The sequence below is a fragment of the Nicotiana tabacum genome, chromosome 3, assembly GCF_000715075.1.
Source record: "Nicotiana tabacum cultivar K326 chromosome 3, ASM71507v2, whole genome shotgun sequence".
NCBI lineage: Eukaryota > Viridiplantae > Streptophyta > Magnoliopsida > Solanales > Solanaceae > Nicotiana > Nicotiana tabacum.
In genome coordinates, this window is record NC_134082.1 from 196,152,410 (window position 1) to 196,172,802 (window position 20,393).

The 20,393-nt window shown below is 36.2% G+C and overlaps 1 protein-coding gene across 2 annotated transcripts; it reads left to right on the forward strand.

The window, feature by feature from the left end:
• The first annotated feature begins 245 nt into the window (after positions 1 to 245).
• Positions 246 to 18,893, forward strand: LOC107770809 (soluble starch synthase 3, chloroplastic/amyloplastic). Of its 2 annotated transcripts, XR_001644690.2 has the most exons (17): positions 247 to 657; positions 1,303 to 1,360; positions 1,455 to 3,044; positions 4,355 to 4,569; positions 4,710 to 4,980; positions 7,023 to 7,198; positions 7,886 to 7,993; positions 8,388 to 8,497; positions 10,537 to 10,642; positions 11,551 to 11,721; positions 12,242 to 12,370; positions 14,605 to 14,787; positions 15,108 to 15,239; positions 15,324 to 15,435; positions 16,323 to 16,446; positions 18,511 to 18,698; positions 18,861 to 18,893. XR_001644690.2 is itself a non-coding variant. In XM_016590140.2 (16 exons), exons 1-16 carry the CDS (start codon positions 529 to 531, stop codon positions 18,644 to 18,646), a joined length of 3,750 nt encoding a protein of 1,249 aa, XP_016445626.1. In that variant the 5' UTR covers positions 246 to 528; the 3' UTR covers positions 18,647 to 18,893. The 2 variants fall into 2 exon arrangements, 1 of the variants encoding a protein (XP_016445626.1); XM_016590140.2 differs by having other exon boundaries at positions 246 to 657; positions 18,511 to 18,893.
• Positions 18,894 to 20,393: the final 1,500 nt, after the last annotated feature.

A 20,393-nucleotide genomic window follows, 5' to 3' on the forward strand; every position in this document is an offset into this window, starting at 1 on the left:
GTGCAATATTTAATGAAAGGTCATTTAGTCACGCTAATTATTTTTGGCTATAATTTAGTATTTCTTTAATGGGTGTGCCCGAAATAAATGGGTCACCTGTGGTGGACAGGAGGGTTACTACACTTTCAAATCCACGTGTCAATATCTAAGTGGCCAACCATTCTCACAGCCAAACTAAACAATTCCAGCCGTTAGATACAGGTACAACCTAAGCAAAATACATCGTACTACACCAAAAGAACTCTCATCTGGCTGAAATTTGTAGGACTCTTCCAAGTGGTTATATCACAGGTCCAGACTCCAGAAACTCACGGAGCATTATAGTACACTGGTCACTTTGATTTTTTCGATATTTTAATAAGTATTAAAAGACCCCATCAAATCAAATACATATATAATATAATTGCAGCACAGATTTAGAGAGAGAAAGCGAAATAGGTAGTGTGTAGACGAAGGAGAAGAGAGATCACATCACATGTGGTGAAGAGTAATTGTACAAAGAACATTCTTTTGTTTTTGGGGTCAGCCATGGATGTTCCATTGCCACTGCAAAGACCATTGAGTTACAGCAATAGTGTCTCCACTGAAAGAACCCACCTCAACATCAAACCTTTTCTTGGTTTTGTCCCTCATGGAACCACATGTCTATCCGTACAAGTAACTTTCTCTTCTCACTTTGTATATCATGTGTGTGTGCGTGCGTGCGTGTGTGTGTGTGTTCAGTACAAGTGACTTTCTCCTCACTGAATAAGTATTGTGTGTGTGTGTGTGTGTCCATTTGCACTAACTTGGGGATACATATATATTGTTGTTACTTTTGCTGTTTTTTAGATTTTGAATACTCCCATGTGTTTATACTTTCCTATTTTAATATCAATTCTTTCATATATGGAGTTATTAAAGCTGAAAATTGAATCTCGATTGGCATTTTTCTTGGATACGTATAGTTATTGCTTTAACTGTTCTCATAGAATTTGAGTACACCCATGTGTTTATACTTTCCTATTTTAATATCAATTCTTTCATATATGGAGTTATTTGAGCTCAAAATTGAATCTTGATTGGGATTTTCCTTGGGTGTTGGAGTTGGGCACTTTGTGGTTACTTGTCATGATCAGTATTTGCATATTTGTTGGTTCTTGGTGTATGTTAGTGTTGCTGGTTTCAGTTGTTTGATAGTAGTTGTTCTTGAGAGATAGGTGTGATTGTGGTATGCTCTAATTTATGGTTTCCACTCCTAAAACAATTTCAATTGGAGAATTTTTGTTGTTAATTCTCTTATATCTGTTGCAATTCATGCAGTCTTCTTCGTGGAGGAACGATGGAATGGTTGCTGGAGTTTCATATCCATTTTGTGCAAGTGCGTTCATTGCTATGATTATTTAGTTGTAAATATTAGTTATTCTTTGGTGCTACCTATTTCTCAAACTAATTGTAAAGATTGTATGCTGTAGATTTCTCCAGAAGAAGACAGAGAAAACTTTCAACTCCTAGGAGTCAAGGCTCTTCACCAAAGGGGTTTGTGCCAAGGACGCCTTCAGGGATGAGCACACAAAGAAGGGATCAGAAGAGCAACGGTGATAAAGAAAGTCAAAGTACTTCATCATCCAAAGAATCAGAAATTTCCAACCCCAAGACGTTTGAAGCAAAAGTTGAAACTAGTGATGATGGCACTAAACAAGTGGGAAGGGACCGCAAGTCTCAGGAGGAGGAGGATGAATTCAATGGTGCCACTAAATCAGTAAGTCTATCACCTGTTCGTGGATCAACTCAATTTGTTGGAAGTGGAGAAACTGGTGACAATGACGTGGGTGCTGTAAATTTTAATAAATCAAATAGAACGGAAGAGAGTGATTTTCAAATTGATTCTGTAATAAGAGAACAAAGTGGAGGTGATTACTCCGAAAATATTCAGGGGAAAACTAGCAAGGGCAGCCTCGCTTTGGGTACACCACTTTCTGAAATATTGCAGCTAGATATTGATGGAGGTTATAAAGTTGAACAATACAATCATGATGAGTTGGATGAGACACAAAAACTGAAAGAAAATGATGCTGGGAATGTTGAAGACAAAAGACCCTTAGCAAGAGAGCTGTTGGAAATGACTAAGCCTAGCAATGTGGAATTTACTGAAAGCAATGAGATCACTGAAGTAGACAGTAATAGTTTCTTAAAACCAGATTCAGTTGACGAGAGTGAGCCATCAACTGTAGGAACATTAGAGACTGAAGATATTTCTCTGAAGTTAAGATTGGAGATGGAAGCGAATCTACGTAGGCAGGCTATAAAAAGGCTTGCCGAGGAAAATTTATTGCAAGGAATCAGATTATTTTGTTTCCCAGAGGTTGTAAAACCCAATGAAGATGTCGAAATATTCCTTAACAGGAGTCTTTCCACTTTGAATAATGAGCCTGATCTCTTGATTATGGGAGCTTTTAATGACTGGCGGTGGAGATCTTTTACTACAACACTAACTGAGACTCATCTCAGTGGAGATTGGTGGTCTTGCAAGATCCACGTTCCGAAGGAAGCATACAAGATTGATTTTGTGTTTTTTAATGGAAAGGATGTCTATGACAACAATGATAATAATGATTTCAGTATAACTGTGGAAGGTGGTATGCAAATTCTTGATTTTGAAAATTTCTTGCTCGAGGAGAAACGGAGAGAACAGGAGAAACTTGCTAAAGAACAAGCTGAAAGAGAAAGACTAGCAGAAGAACAAAGGCGAATAGAAGCAGAGAAAGCTGCACTTGAAGCTGATAGATCACAGGCAAAGGAAGAGGCTGCAAAGAAAAGGGAAGTATTGCAAGCACTGATGGCAAAAGCCTCGAAGACTCGTGATATCACCTGGTATATCGAACCAAGTGTATTTAAATGTGAGGAGAAGGTCAAGTTATACTATGACAAAAGTTCAGGTCCTCTCTCCCATGCTAAGGACTTGTGGATCCATGGAGGATATAACAACTGGAAGGATGGTTTGTCTATCGTTGAAAAGCTTGTTAAATCTGAGAGAATAGATGGTGATTGGTGGTATACAGAGGGTAAGTGGGTGAATACATACATAGATACATATAACTATTTATGCTCTTACTTGCACTTCTTTTAGTCAGTGCTGAGTTTCATATGAACGTGCTTGTTCAAAATCTGGATAGTATGAATTTATCACATGAATGGTAAAGTAACTTATATTCATTATGAATTATAGAAAGAAAATTTATTTTCTTCACATGCATGCAATTCCGTAGTCAAACTTACAATTGGAAGCCATTTGTGGTGGGAACGCCTTTTTGTTTCAATTTACAACAACAACAACATACCCATTATTTTTGTTTCAATTTCTTTTAGGAAAATGCATAGTCAGCATTTAACTCCTCTAGATAAATTTTGTGATTTGGTTTAAACACATATTTGTTGGAATTTACTAATTTCCCTGCACATGATTGTGATGCCCACTCTTTTGTTTAGCTTTCTTCTATTCTTTCTTTCCTTGGCGGAGGCAAGGGTTGATCGCTTCTGTAATAAATTATTTCTCTTTAATATGGGAGTCCTCAGTTCTGTGCTAGTTTTCCTGCATTGAGTGGATTAGTTCAACAATATTGCTTCACATAATACACGTGGATATAATCCATGAGCGAAACATGATGAATTTTCCTCTGTTTTCAGAGTATGTTTTCGACTATCGGGAATGAACTTGTATTTTTGTACCTTGCCAATGTGACCATTTGCTATGTTTATAGTTTTAACACTACATTACTTTTTAATCCATCTAAAATATGGTGTAGTTACCATGCAACCCTAGGTTGACCACTAGACTGACAACTGACAGCCAATAGTTAATCTTTCACATCAGAAGTTGATACTTGTTATCTTTACAGTGTAATAATTCTTTTCAATTGTTCCCTCATGGTAAAGTGAAGGCAAAGATGATATAAGACCCAACATATGGGTTAGAATAAATTCTGGATATCTGTGATATAAGCTTGAAATGGAATTAGCATCTTATGAAGTTGTAACTGCATTGTGATTTGTTACAAGAAAACTGGGTTACCATGTCCCCGGAGCATTTTGATTGTGATCTGTAACAGGTTTCGTCTGAAAAATAAGACTCTTGTTTTGTTTCTTAATGGCTAATTACAAGATTGATCCTATCAATCTTTCTTGTGTGATATAGGTTTCAACTTTCGGCAATGTGCTTAGTTTTGATAGTTGAGGTCACTTTAACCTATTGAGGTCTATACAAGCTTTTCAATGTATTGACCTAACATGAGTTTACACAATTGCACTTTTGTTGGTGTCTTTCTTTCTTTCAAGTATTAGGCTACACTCATTCGAGGAATGTATTTTTCTGTAGTTGTCATCCCTGATCGGGCACTTGTCTTGGATTGGGTTTTTGCTGATGGTCCACCCAAGCATGCCATTGCATATGATAACAATCATCGCCAAGACTTCCATGCCATTGTCCCCAAGCACATTCCGGAGGAATTATATTGGGTTGAGGAAGAACTTCAGATCTTCAAGACACTTCAGGAGGAGAGAAGGCTTAGAGAAGAGGCTATGCGTGCTAAGGTTGGTTGTAATATCCCACTCAAGGTTAAAACCAGTGAAGTGGATTTGATGGGTCAAATTTAGAAATCCTCATTACTGAATTCCATTGCTTACCTCTCATGTATGTTTCCATCTATTGTTTTATGATCTCTCACTTCCAGGCTGAAAAAGCAGCACGTATGAAAGCTGAAACAAAGGAAAGGACTATGAAATCATTCTTATTGTCTCAGAAGCATATAGTGTACACTGAGCCTCTTGATGTCCAAGCTGGAAGCAGCGTCACAGTTTACTATAATCCCGCCAATACAGTACTTAATGGTAAACCTGAAATTTGGTTCAGATGTTCATTCAATCGTTGGACTCACCGCCTGGGTCCATTGCCGCCTCAAAAAATGTTGCCTACTGAAAATGGCACCCATGTCAAAGCAACTGGTTAGTTTTCACGTAATCTGATGTCAGTTTACAATTACTACTGACTGTTCTATCATCATAGCTTCAAGTAGAAAAATTTCACACGGGCTTAGTAGTATCTTTAATGTTACAAAGAAATAGAATTTGAGTTGCACTTTTTTGCGTATATTTCTCTATTTTACTAAACAAATAAAGTTCTTTCTGTTAGCTAGAATGCAAACATGGGATTCAAAACCTTAGTATTCTAAGAAGTAGAGAAAGTAATTTTTTTTTGATGAAGTAAGAGAATTTCATTAAAAGCATCAAGAAGATGCATAGCAAAAGAGAGTACAAGTAAATAGAGCGTGTCTGCTCATAAGCAAAAACAAAAATAAACCTATGTTAAAACTAAGGAGCAGACACAGTCCAAAAAATGATCACAGCTAGATACAGGTGCCTGATTAAGCCAAGTAAAAGGTTCAATAAACATTTAGCTTTAAGAGCATGGTTGGGAGTTGATCTCCCATCAAAACATCTGCTATTCCTTTCAGTCCATATACACCACAAAATAGAAGCGGGGATCAAGAGCCAAGTTTTTTTTGATGGATTTGCCAACTCTCCAAGAGCACCAGCTTTCGTAGGCCTCTTTAATACTATTAGGCATGACCCATGCTAGTCCAAAAATTGAGAAAAACATACTCCACAAATTTGCTGCAACTGCACAATGGAGAAAAAGATGCCTCACACTCTCTGCCTTCATCTGACACATGTAGCACCTATTCACTATGTAGATGTTCCTTCGACTTAGATTATCTTGAGTGAGACATGCTATATAAGGTTATCCAAGTGAAGCCAATTACTTTAGGTGGAAGTTTAGTTATCCAGATGAGTTTCCATGGCCAGTTGTCAATCAAGTCCTTGTTCGAGCACAAATATGCATAACCTTTCATGATAGTGAATATCCCATCATGTTGGCCATCCCATAATAGTTTGTCTCTCTCCTGAGGTTTGATAGTGACCCCTGCTAGCTTAGATTGAAGCTCCAGATAGTCATTTAGCTCCCAGTCCTGTAAGTTTCTCCTTGTTTGTAGGTCCCACGAGTTGTTGTGCCATATTTGACCCACTGTGGAGTTTTGATTGCTAGCTATGAGATATAAATTTGGGTAGTCTTCTTTCAGAGTCTGGTTCCCTAACCACTTATCCTTCCAGAATGATACATGTGCTCCATTCCCTAGCTTTATTGAACAGTTGAGTTGGAATTCACCCCATATGCTTGAGATATGCTTCCAGGGACCAGTGCCATGTGGTAACCTGCTCTGTTTGGTGCACCATTGACTCTGCACTCCATACTTTGCATGATCGCATCTTTCCACATCCCAGTGTTCTCAATGTTGTACCTCCAATGCCACTTCATTAGCATGCTCTTGTTGTGCAATGCTAGGTCTTTTATGCCCAATCCTTCATGCTCCTTTGGCAGAATCACTCTTGGCCATTTCACCAGATGAAATTTGTTGTTTTGACTATTCCCTTCCCACAGAAAGTTTCTTCTAATTTTGTCTAGCCTTTTCTGCACCCTGGCTGGTATAGGAAATAGGGACATGAAGTATGTTAGTATGCTGTCCAGGACACTGTTAATGAGTGTTATTCTGCCCCCTAGTGAAAGATACTGCCTTTATCTAAGAAGTAGAGAAAGTAATTTAAGTCTCTGATGCATCTATCATCATAGCTTCAAGTAGAAAAATTTCACACAGGCTTAGTAGCATCTTTAATGTTGCAAAGAAATAGAATTTGAGTTGCTCTTTTTTGCGTATATTTCTCTATTTTACTAAACGAATAAAGTTCTCTCTGTACTTGTTCGCTAGAATGCAAACATGGGATCCAAAACCTTAGTATTCTAAGAAGTAGAGAAAGTAATTTAAGTGTCTGATGCATTGATGCTGAATATATATTGTTTGAACAACTGATGAATGTAAGATATGATTATACATATAATATATAAATATCAGTGTTTTGCTGAATAAATACTAGTTTTATCCGAAAAACATGTTCACTTTTCTCTTTCCATCTGGCTACTGGTGTTGCAGTGAAGGTTCCATTGGATGCACATATGATGGATTTTGTATTCTCTGAGAGAGAAGATGGTGGAATTTTTGACAATAGAAGTGGAATGGACTATCACATACCTGTGTTTGGAGGAGTCGCAAAAGAACCTCCGATGCATATTGTTCATATTGCTGTCGAAATGGCACCTATTGCAAAGGTACACTTGGGCGATTACAACTTTTGGTTTATGCTAAAATATTATACCTTTGTGCTTTAATTGATCCTTCAGCACTGCAATTCAATATCTGAAGAGAGATAAAGTGCTGATGATAACAAAAGGGGGATTTGGTCTTGTGAGAGAACTTTTTTCAGGAGAGCTAATGCTGCATCCTTATTTTGTTGCAAAAGAAGCTTTTGCTTTGATGATAACCAGCTACACTAGATGTTTGGGCAGTTACACAGCAAACAGTTAGTCAAATAAATTCGTTCCATTTTAAAAGAAATGATCTTCTTGTGAGTTGTGACTTTTATGGTTGTTTAGCTTAGAGTCAATGTTTACTGTTTAGTATTTGAAGGAGAGAAAAATGAGTCTATTGAGAATTGTAAAGTGAATTTGAAAGGATAAACTGGCCTTGTAGTATTACTTTTTGACTTTAAATTTGCAAGACAATGAACAAAGTTTTCCTATTAGGGAAGTGGATATCATTCTCGGATGATCACAATCAGAAAAAAGCATCACCTAGTTTAGAAGATACAGTGGTTTAAGTAATGTTGTAGACATCGGATTAAGAATAAAAAGAAGAAAACTGTGATATCGTTGAGGTACTTTGAATATATCCAACACATACCTGTTCATTACCTATTAAAAGGAGTGACATTACCTGTTCATACGTTGTTTTTGCAGGTGGGAGGCCTTGGTGATGTTGTTACTAGTCTTTCCCGTGCAGTTCAAGATTTAAACCATAATGTGGATATCATCTTACCTAAGTATGACTGTTTGAAGATGAATCAGGTAAGCTTGAATATTCTTCATTACCAAGTCTGCTATTTATTCTTCATTCCACTTCCACACACTACGTCTGCAACCCAAGAAGGCTTCTCATTGGCACTTACAATAGCTACCTTTTTGCTTCAATATTTTGTTGCTAAAAATGAAATATAGAAGCCTTGGTCCTTCTGTCAACTACGTGTAAACGTGTGGCAGCTATTATCCTCCATTCTTGCAGATCTGGTAAAAGTACAAGTCCTCCTGTCAACTAGGAGAATGTTCAAACATGATTGCAATAAACAATGCACCTTACCTTATAAAGAAATAAATAAATAAAATTGCTATAAACCATTTGAGTTTTAAATGTATCAACATACTTTCAGTAATATAATGCCATGTTGCTACGAATTCTTATTAGGTGAAGGACTTTCAGTTTCACAAAAGCTACTTTTGGGGTGGGACTGAAATAAAAGTATGGTTTGGGAAGGTGGAAGGTGTCTCCGTCTACTTTTTGGAGCCTCAAAACGGGTATGCTGATTATGCTTTAACTTATATGCACAAGAGCTACTTATGTGATGTTTTTGTTTAATCAGAAAAAATGGACGAAATTTATAGTCAGCTTTTGTAAGGCTGTTTACTAATTGTGAAGTAAAGAGGGAAGTACAATGCACTCTAAAGGCACTCCCAAGATGAACTGCAAATCAAACTCCTTTATCTACTCTCTTTTGTTATCTCGCAAAACAAATAGAAAAGTTACACTCATTTCCCCCTAAAGCTTTTTTTTTTTCAAATGAACCCTTGTTCTCATTTCCAGAAAGACCAACAACTGCGGAGATGGCGGCTGCAATTCAACAGCAAATAATATTAGAAAACTGCTTCAGGAAAAAAGAGATTTCATTTAGGGAACACATAAACTTCAAATATTTAACAAAGTGTTTTACGACTTTGAGAACTTATCAACATGCAGTGTTTGCCTCCTATTTCATTCCTTCTTCCCTCCCCCAAAAGTTTTATTTACTTCTTGAAGTCCTTTATCGAGATCTCGAGAGAGAGAGAGAGCAAACAGTCATGGTTTGAGAACTTATCAACATGCAGTGTTTGTCTCCTATTTCATTCCTTCTTCCCTCCCCTAAAAGTTTTATTTACTTCTTGAAGTCCTTTATCGAGAGAGAGAGAAAGAGAGAGAAGAAAAAAAAAAAAGAGAGAGAGAGCAAACAATTTCCTTCTTGAGTCATGGTTTATGAGCTTTCGTTGCTACTTTTTCTCTCTCCTATTTCATTCCTTCATCCCTCCCCCAAAAGTTTTATTTACTTATTGAAGTCCTTTATCGAGAGAGAGCAAACAATTTCCTTCTTGAGTCATGGTTTATGAGCTTTCGTTGCTACTTTTTCTCTGTCTTTCCAGTTTCTACATACAAAGGAAGGAGTTCAATTACAGCTAAGGAAACTAACTGACATTTGTTGTGTGATCATGAACTAACTGAAGTTGTATGTGCTAGATAAATTGTTTATTACATGACAGCGTTTTATTCTTTATGGATCAGTGATGTAGAATTATATTAGAAATTGCACTTAAAAGTACGCAACACATAGACAGGTAATCCTCTAAAAAGGAAAACGGAGAATGGCCCAATGGTACAAAAATAAAAAACCAGATACAAGCATGCACCATTTAAAAGAAAAGGATCTGAAGAAATATTCAAATGATTGAAAGGCAGTAAAAAATTGTAGGATCCCAACTGTCTTACCCATTGTGCTGACTTATTTGTAGAATTTATACACGCCACCCATCCCCCAAGAAAAAAAAAGGGAGACCATTTTTTGGTATTCTTCTTGTATACAAGTGTCGTTTTGCCTAAACATTTCAATAAAATCTTATTGCTTTATTAAAATTTTTGTCTTCTTTCACTATGTGCGTATTTTAGTTGGATGGCCTGGTTAAAATCTTCCTATTCACTTATTTTAAGAAGTTCATCCACAAGTCGGAGGTCTTGTTGTTTTACAAAAAAATTCTATTGAAAGATGTCTTCTTTCCCTCTGTTTCTACTCACTTCGGAATGGAATCAAACTTAAGCTTTTGTCTACGACTTTATCACTTCCTTCTTCCTTTCTTTCTCTTCCTAAAAATTGATGCAAAAGAGAAAAACTTTGTGACTTGCACCTACTTTCTCCCTTTTCAGAAGGTTCCTTAGAGTCTTGTATATGCTAGATATAATTAGGGTAAGAACATCTATATGCTAGACCTAGAACCCTATTAAAATTATGTCATGCAATTCTAATGGTATGTGCAATTCTACCTTTTGCACCTACTACTAGAATATAGCCCTTGCTTCCATCAAGTTAAATTCTTTGAAGGATCAGTGTCTATGGCATTGGGATATCTGCAATTCTACCTTTTGGAACCTTTTGAGTCTAAAAAAATATAGCTATTTAGTCCAGCAGAATATGAAATCGCATTCTCAACTATGTGTGCCTGTTAATTTTATTTCTATTTTTTTGATTGAGCATAAGTAAATTAGGCACTTTCGCTGGCTTCATAAGTTTAATGCTTCATCATTACTGTTTTAGGTTATTTTGGAAGGGGTGTGTATATGGTTGTAATAATGATGGTGAAAGATTTGGTTTCTTTTGTCACGCGGCTTTGGAGTTTCTTCTGCAAGGTGGATTTCATCCGGTATGTTCCAGAATTTATCAAGATGCTAATTTAGAGAACTCATATTTTCTTGTTTCTGTACCCATTTTATTGTTTTTTTTAATAAGGTGAAGATTTTATTGAAAACAGTATCAAGCTGATACTGTGAACATACAGAGATAGTGCTGGCTTAAAAACATTAAAATCCTAAGCGGTCTAGCATGTCCAGCATATTATGAAAATTCATAACAACCTATCCATCTTTCCAATAGTACAAATAATGCAAACAACTATATTTCACATATTGCAGCTGCTCCTCCTTGCCTTCAAAACACCTATTATTTCTTTCTTTCTATATCGTCCAAGCTATGCTAAGAGAATTATCTCTCCAAATCTTCTTTATTGTTCAAAACACCTTGTAAAATTCTTTAAATGGTAAAGCTATAAATAATATCTGAAAGAGGCAAGTTGATTGTAGATATCTATTGGAACCGCTTCAGGTTAGAGCTTTTATGGTAGTGAAAGCTGCAAATTGCCAATACGTATGACCACTGAAGTTGTTGGATTAATTGGGTCTGCAACATGCTTCCTTGGTCCCAAATTAACTTCTTAAGTTGACTTTTGAGGATCAGAATTATGAAATTCGACAAATTATTCATAATGTCCTTATTCTTTTATAACTGAAAAGTTTCCAAAATTTAAGCTTTAAGGTGAATCTGTCTCAAGATGCAGAATTGGACATTTTGCACTCCAATTCAACTTCAGACATCTAAAGTGGGATGGAGTGTGTACTACTTTTCTATTTTCTCCCTATGTCTTACTGTTTGCTACAATAAACAAGAGCTTTTGAGCACCAAAAATAAGAATTTCAATTTTCATGCCGAAGTGATATATTCTTTTGTTAATTAGATTTTATTTGCTCGTGTTCTTACTGTTCACTTGTCCGGCAGGATATCATCCATTGCCATGATTGGTCTAGTGCTCCCGTTGCGTGGCTCTTTAAGGAACAATATACACACTATGGTCTAAGCAAGTCTCGAATTGTCTTCACAATACACAATCTTGAATTTGGTGCAGATCTCATTGGGAAAGCAATGACTTATGCAGACAAAGCTACAACAGTAAGTGCCTCTATTGCCTATACCTTATAGATAGCTGTTTGTGCTTTATGCTGTCGACTCTTGAAAAATGGTGCTATGCATTAACCGACGGCCTCTTTCAATACTTGCTAGGCAAAAGTTTTGGATTTGAATTCCCGAAGACAATGGTCATCATTTTGTCAGGCTTCATATTTGTTTTATGTTTGTTTTGCCTTATCATTTTTTGGAAGAAGATTGTAAAATGCCCTCTAGGAAAAAAGGCATTATTTGCTGCTTTCAGACACTAGTATAACAGGCAAAGACTGTCTAATGGCCTAAAGCTATGGACGCTGCTGGAGATAAAGTAAGAACAGACAAATTCTGAGGAAGCTACACAAGTACATGTTCTTGAAGTATAGACAGAAAAAGTGTTAAGGGCTTCAAGTATACTTCCCTTTTGGCTTTATTAAAAGAAAAAAGTAACATTCTTTTTTGGTTGTAGCAAAACTGTAAAGGTTTTCAATGAAAGGTAAAACTCTATCCTAACAGGATTTACATGCAGGTTTCCCCAACTTACTCAAGGGAGGTGTCTGGAAACCCTGTAATTGCACCTCACCTTTACAAGTTCCATGGTATAGTGAACGGGATTGACCCAGATATTTGGGACCCGTTGAACGATAAGTTCATTCCGGTAAGTTGTCTCTGCTTTTCTCAATTATTATATTACCTACAAGTGCCCACATTTGAAAAAGTTCATGCTATTTTGTGAATTTCACGTGCTGAACTCCTAGATTTTGTGATAAATTTATTCGAACAACTTGCTAGATTGTCTGCTTTTGTTTGGTGGGGAAAAAGGTTTTTGCCCTTTAATTGCTCTCTATCGATAAAACTATCCCAGGAGTGCAATTTAGTTGGATTTAGGTCTCCAAATTCTCTTCTTCCCCCTTTCTTTCTCTGCATATAAACTGTCAACTGCAGTTCTTGAAAATGGCCTCCCTGAAGATTACACATTAACTGATTATTGGTCAATTGAGGAATGAAAGGATATCTAGTCACAAAAAAGAAGAAGCTTAGTGGTACTGCTTTCTTAACTTTTTTGCTTGCAAGAAAGGTTGTGTACCTCCCAATACTCTACAAACAACTGTTGGAAATGCAGGAAATATTTTATTATGAGCAATAACTATAATTGAATCCGTCATGTGTACTTGTGGTGGGCGTGGGTCATAAGTTGTGGATCTTTCTTCACTTTCTTAAAGGAGAAGTGGAAGTTTGGGTTGCCAGTGCAAAGACATTTCAGCTTTTGTGGATCTTTACCTCATTTTTTAGTAGCTGATGCCTGAATGACGAGGCCAATGTGTATAGGATTTTCCCGCTCGTGCTTAGTCAAATTCTAATATAGTTTAAGATATCGTCCCACAGAGATTGGAAAATCTATGTTACAAACTTGTAATATTTTAGCTACTACTTGAGAGAACCAAATTGATGAAAAGAGTAGGATTTTGAATTTGTAAATTACTTAAACCAAAACAACTTGTGGAAAATTTATATTTAAAAAGTGTTGGGAATCATTGAATTCACTTGACGATATTTTTATAATGAAATCTCTATTTCTATATATATTTCACTAATGAATAATTGCTTATTGCTAATACAATTATGTTTTGCTCACTAGAAAGTAAACAATTAATAATACTCCTTGAGGTTATATTATTAACTAACTTACGACTAGTGACGATAAGACCGAAATATGTGTCTTGCCTGAATTGTGCTAAGAGGTAGTAAAAACTTCGTGAGAATATTTTTACTACAAAATCAATGATATTGCTTATAACAATTCCTTCGTGAGAATTAAAATTGAAGTAAGCAAAAATCAAGATTTGGAATGCTAGATTGCTGAAAATTACCCTCTATCTATTGATTCACACTGGTCAGTATGTATCGATTTTGCTTCGTGAGAATTACAAAATCAATACAAGTAACTTGAGAAATAAATAGATAGATGTGGCTAATTAAAATCTAACACCCCAGCACAATATAAAAGTGGAGCTAGAGAACCTCAGGCCAAGTATGTAATAAGATTGAGAAAACTATTATAAATATATATATATCAAGCTTCATCAACTATCCCAACAAAAAAGACACTACTCCATTATCGAGTATTTGAAAAAGAAAGGACTTCTATAATATGGCCTATATTGCCAATACTACTAGGAAATCTAAAAATTGTAAGAAGTAATGAAAGAAGAACAAGAAAGATTAAGAGAACAAAACTTTAGAAAATAAAGTCGCTCTTTTAATCCTTATTCCTCGATGCCTACTACACAGAGAATTGCCTTCTATTTATAAATGTGCATTTCTTCTTGAAGTGTTGTGATCTCAAGTGAGGAAGATGCATCTTGAGGAGAATATGTCTTGAGGAAGATGCATCTTGAGGAAGATGTATTCCGAGGAAGATGTATCTCGAGGAAGATACGTCATGAAGAAGATGCGTCGTGATCTTCTTGCATTGTGGAGTGAATCTGTTACGACCTTCTTGTTTCTTTCATTTTCTTGCTTAATTAATAGCATTCTTATCTCCTGCAAAACATTGTTTGAAAATACAGAGAATCGGCATATTATATAAATACTTTTTTTAAAATAGTATATTTTTAAGTATATAATATATGAATATTTATATTCATCACTGAACAAGGAGGCTGCTCCCCTTGATGCCCGGATATTGTCCTATTGTTGTGTGTAAGGCCATATAGAGGTGATTTGTAGAATTTTAAGCATGGCCTGTTTGACAAGTATCTTGCTCTAGAGTGGCACGGAGGGAGTATTATATTTGCTTATTCTTTGTAGCTTTAAGTTCTTGGAGTTAAATCATGTGTCATCTTTATTTGTCTGATGGTTGTGGCACTGTTGGAATGCATGCAATTACAGATTTCATACACCTCGGAAAATGTTGTTGAAGGCAAAACAGCAGCCAAGGAAGCTTTGCAGCAAAAACTTGGACTGAAACAGGCCGACCTTCCTTTGGTAGGAATAATCACCCGCTTAACTCACCAGAAAGGAATCCACCTCATCAAACATGCTATTTGGCGCACCCTGGAACGGAATGGACAGGTGTTTTTCTTAAAATACCTAAGTTCTTCAGATGCTCCCCCTTCTTTTGCTTGGGGAAGGGAGGAATGTACTCATCTTAAGCTTTTGGCTTGTCAAAATGTTGTTATATGTTCTGATAATAATTAGTATAATATTTTGTTCTAAACCTTTTTGGTTTTGGATGGCATATCCAATTTGTAGATTGAAACTGATCTAAGATGCCAGAGAATACCACTTCTCGCATGCTTGTTCTCTCTAGTTTTATTCTGAATGGAATCTTATTTTTGAAAGTCTGTTATAGCAGGATGCTATGATCTTTCATTGACAAAGAGTTGTGACAGGTGGTCTTGCTTGGTTCTGCTCCTGATCCTAGGATACAAAATGATTTTGTTAATTTGGCAAATCAATTGCACTCCACATATAATGACCGTGCACGGCTCTGTCTAACATACGATGAGCCACTTTCTCACCTGGTATTGTTTTCCTTTCCTTCTTGTTGCATATTTTTATCTTCACACCTTACCCTTATTATATAATTACATTTGGTACAATTGCAGATATATGCTGGTGCTGATTTCATTCTAGTCCCTTCAATATTTGAGCCATGTGGACTAACACAACTTACGGCGATGAGATATGGTTCAATTCCAATTGTGCGTAAAACTGGAGGTACCTTTTTCTTATGAACTGTAGTTTTAGAAATTCGAATATCTTACCATGTGCAGCTTGTTTAGTACCGTTCTGCCACTTCAACTGTATATTTAGATATGATGTTTTAGCAACTCAATTTTTCTAGCAAAGGTTCTCTCTCTCTCGACCTTAACATTCACTTTTTCATGATGTGACCATATTTTTGGAGGCATATATATGAATGACCATTTTTTATTTGGTTAAGCCATAATTAAATTAATAAAGTGTCCCTTTTTTTGGCTACTTAAGCTTTAAAGATGAGGTAGCTAACAATTCAACATGGTAGCAACTAGCAAAGTAGAAAGAGGTTTTGGGTTCAAGTTTCACTACTACCCATTATAAAAAGGTATCTCTGCATGCTTGGCCAAAGAAAAAGAATATGGCTCTCACGTGAGAAAACATTTTAATACAATTCATAATATATTACTTAATAACATAAGAAAATAATTCCTTATCAAAAAAGAAAAGGAAAAAAGACGATAATTAAAAAACAGTTCTTCCTAACACTTTAAGCTTTTAGATGTGGTGGTCACACACCGGAACAGGTTCCAATCTCTTGTAGCATTGCAACTGCAGATGTTCATATATGGTATGCGAGCGACCAATAAACCAACTACTACTGTGTCTGTGTAATGCTACCGATCAGAATTTTCAATTGTAGTTTTTCTCTTTTAGTAGTGAATTCACTTGATGTATATTGGATTCACAGGAGCATATTGCATTCTCTTGAATTAAGTGCGAGAATAAATATTTATCTGCGCATGCTAGAATTTTCTTTTGATGCCATTGACTTAATTATTATTTTAGCAGATCCCAATTCATTTGCTTCTGAATGAGTGTTTTAACCTCTGCATTCTGTATATTAGGACTTTATGATACTGTATTTGATGTTGACCATGACAAAGAGAGAGCACAACAGTGTGGTCTTGAACCAAATGGATTCAGCTTTGATGGAGCTGATGCTGCCGGAGTTGATTATGCTCTGAATAGGCAAGTATACTTGCTTTTTTCAATTAAGCCTTTTAGTCTTAGCAATTTTAGAGGGAAAGAGAAGTAAATGTGATGGCATACACAGTAATAACTGAACTCTTTAAAGTCCTGCACTATTTGCCCCTATTTATTATCTTGTTCCTCCTAACTTAACATTTCTTCGTTAAAAGATGCGAGGACAGCCTTAACAGAATTCCAGGAACTTGCTGAGATCTTGGAATTTTTTATCAATTCAGTTTTGTTTATATTCTAATTTGAGGAAAGGGAATACAGAGTTGCTGAAACAGGGAAAGGGATAGCAATCTGGGTAATCTGTCTTCAGTTTGAGAATTTTCATTTTCTTATGCTTGCTTACAACAGAACGAGGAAACAGCTTTTTAACAAGAGAAAGGACCAAAAAAGTTATTCTGATTTTCTTTTGTCCTGAAAATAACCAATTGTTTCCTGTTGAAGTCCCAAGAGGAATATGCTATTAGTAATTCTCCCCGTTCTTAGTGTTAGAGAATACACTTTGTCCTTCATATATTGTGTAAGGTTTTCCAGAAGGGTTTATAATGTCCTGGGTCGCTCCACCCTTTGCCTTAAGCTTTGTGTTGGATGCTCAGATTTTTCACATGATATCCACGCCGCACCCATAAATATTCTTGATTTACCTAATATTGCGTTAAGTGTCTATTTGGTAGAGGAAATGAGCTGTTGTTTTCTTATGATCTTGATCAATCCTCACCTCATGAGCTATCTTTTGCGGTTGAGTAGGCTCAAGGTCCATTTTCTTCACATGCTATCAGGCAAATTTTGGTAAATAGGTAGTACAGCCGCTTAATTTTCTCCTCATGTTCTATTGCTCTGAAAACTCCATTGAGCCACTAATAGTTCTTCTGGCTCACTAATTAGTCTGTTGGGCCTGACCAGTACTTTAGGCCCACTTCTGTTGAGCCACCTCTTCAGCCCCCGCAACCCCCTCCCGAAAAAAATAAAAAAAGAAATCTTCAGTGCACACGTAAACCCAAGAACCAGGTTACACATGTGGGAAGCTATTAGAGAATACACTTGTCCCTCATCAGTTGTGTAGGGTTTCCAAAGAGCATTGATAATGTCCTGGGCTACTCCACCCATTGCCTTTATTTTTTGGGTCGGATGCTTAGAGTCTTTCACACTTAGATGTTATGGTTAGATACCTTCTGGGGTGCATCAAGGGCCTCTCTGGATCCCTTCTACTGCATTTCATTTGTTCTACTAAATGTATTTAGGCCTCTCAGTTTTCTCTTGTAAATGCCCTGCGGCCTTCAGCTTTTACTCTCTTCCTCCTCCCAACTGAAGACACTCCACCAAAGCCAGCACCCTAGTGCCCCTTCTCAATGTTCCTAGATGGAGAAAGAAGAGCAGCTCAAACCATCTTAAACCTAAGCGACATCCAGCTACTTATGCAAGGATCTTCCACCCAATTTGTGCTATGTTTGCATCCCTATGGCATATTTAAAGAAAATATTTGAAGCCCAGTCATCGCTGCAATGGTGGATCTTCCACTGCGGACTATTTAGATCATAAGCGTCCCAGAGCTGAACTTCCATCGAAAGAACTGACCTAGGAAAGCTCCTTGACATACATGGTGGAACCATCCTGCACTAGCCTTGGTGGTTGTGGTGTTAGATTTCTTTTATGGAATACATTAGTTTGGCGGTTTACTTCTCATTTTCTTTTGTCGTTTCATCCTTGAGACCATTTGTTATTATAATCCTTGAGACCATTACGGGGAGGGATGGGGGAAGTAAGTTTGCTATGAATTAGTTTCTGGTTATGAAAATAAAACTGCTCAAATGTAGAAATTGGAGAAACAAACTTCTGATGAGCATGTTATTGGAAATGACAATAAATATTGAACATGGAGCGAATTGCCACTGAGTAACTGCTTAAATGTTGGGAAAGGTGGAGATATTATTTTTCTCTTCACACCATCCCTTTTCTTTTTTCTTCTATCCCATGCACATGCAAAGACGCATGCTTCCTCCCCCTTTTCCTTGTTTTGCTAATATGTATGGACTCATTTACGGTTCTCTGTTTCAGAGCTCTGTCTGCTTGGTATGATGGTCGGGATTGGTTCAACTCTTTATGCAAGCAGGTCATGGAACAAGATTGGTCTTGGAACCGACCTGCTCTTGATTATTTGGAGCTTTACCATGCTGCTAGAAAGTTAGAATAGTTAGTTTGTGAGATACTAGCAGAAAGATTCACGAGATCTGCAATCTGTACAGGTTCGGTATTAGTGTTTGGACTACATTTCTTTTCCTATAGCAAAGTATAATGCAAATCTACCCTGGGATCAATAGCAGACAGTATCCGTTAGTTAATTTTTTTTTCTGAAGCATATGAAATAGTTTTGCCTCGAATAATGTAGTCTATTGATGCTTATTCAGTTTTAGAAGAAATGAGAAATCAAAGGATGCAAATACTCTCATTGGCTCTTCAAGATTGAACTTTGGATCCTAAATCCATACTACATTACTCAAACAGGTTTTCGGAGGGTCGGCTGTTTTGTTCTGGTATTATGTGGTTATTGGAGGGTAAAAGGAGCTTTACAATGTCTTTTGCAATTTTCTTGCTTTAAAATATCCACCATATCTATATCCTGATTTTCTTAATAACTTATGAGAGTTTGAAAAGAATTACTCCTTGTTTTTCTCGAAGCCTAAGATCAAAGAGGTAATCATCATTTGGTGACACCTTGATTTTTATTTGCCCAATTTCAAGTCATTGTTGAATTGATAATGATAGTACAACAGAAGTATTTACTCCTAGAAATGAATTCATGAGCATAGTAATTACTGCACCTGGAGTCAAATGTCAAAAAGGTATTGAACACCAGTGAGCTAATTGGCTCTCTTTACAAATTATAACAAGTTGAAAGATTTTTCATTAGTTTAAGTCAAGCTTGCTCTAGTAACCACTAAACTTGCTTAATTATCTTTGCTGTCACTGAAGCTATTTCTGGTTCCCTTCCATTATAAAGAAAGATTTTATGCAAAGTGGTGGATCAGTGTGACAGGATTGGAATTGGGTGGCATATTTGATAGAGACAATTAGCATTAGCTTTAGTCTCCACTTATCTTCATAAGGTAAAATTAAAATATACGTACATAAAGGTGAAAAGTATAATTGTGTATCTTTTTTTTTTTTTTTGAAATGACACCAGGTAGCCATTGCAAAGGGATGTTATTTAGGAATTAGCCAGTGCGTTTTGAATTTTAATTTTTCAGTTTAATTGTTTAGGACAAAAATGTCCTTAGATTAAAAAATTTAGTTTATAATTTCAGGACAGAATAAGTACTGCTTAAATCTCTAAATAGTATCCCTAAAAATGGTTGTCCGTGCACTTGTCCCATTTTTTTGTTCACTCCATGAATCCTACTCAAGTGCATACGCGAAAGTAAAGTTGTTTTGATTTTGCCCCTTTTAGCTCCTTACTAGGATTCCACCAGACTTTTTGCCTACATAAAAAGGTCCAATGAGGAATTTTTTGCTCATATATGAAAAGATACGTTTATGATATTGCAATGAAATGGACTTGAATAAAGCATAATGGACATAGATTATTTATTTATACAATTGATTTTAGCTCGTTTTGGATCGAGGTATAGTTGATATAAGGGTGATAGGGTAAGCTTTTAAGCTAATTATAATTGTTAGACAAGTGTTTATACATCAAAGTCAGCTTATAAGTATTACTTTTTTTTTTTTACTAAACTTTTTTCTATTTAATTTCCTTAAAACTCCCGATACATCTTCTCAATATAAAACCTCGAACTCCAACCAGATGATCCCTAATTTCCCTTACTAAGTTCTATCTGTTGTAGCATTGTGTTGCACCATTTATTTCTGTCCATTGCAAGGGCTTTTATTGGCAATAATTTATGAATTATTTAATGCGAGACAAATGTGAAACTAGAATA

Bases quoted from the DNA above. Each gene is read 5' to 3' on its own strand.
- LOC107770809 (XM_016590140.2), top strand. From the start codon at position 529: ATGGATGTTCCATTGCCACTGCAAAGACCATTGAGTTACAGCAATAGT. The intron at 7,199-7,885 runs GTACACTTGGGC...TTGTTTTTGCAG, and splicing joins AAATGGCACCTATTGCAAAG to GTGGGAGGCCTTGGTGATGT. The intron at 7,994-8,387 runs GTAAGCTTGAAT...AATTCTTATTAG, and splicing joins ACTGTTTGAAGATGAATCAG to GTGAAGGACTTTCAGTTTCA.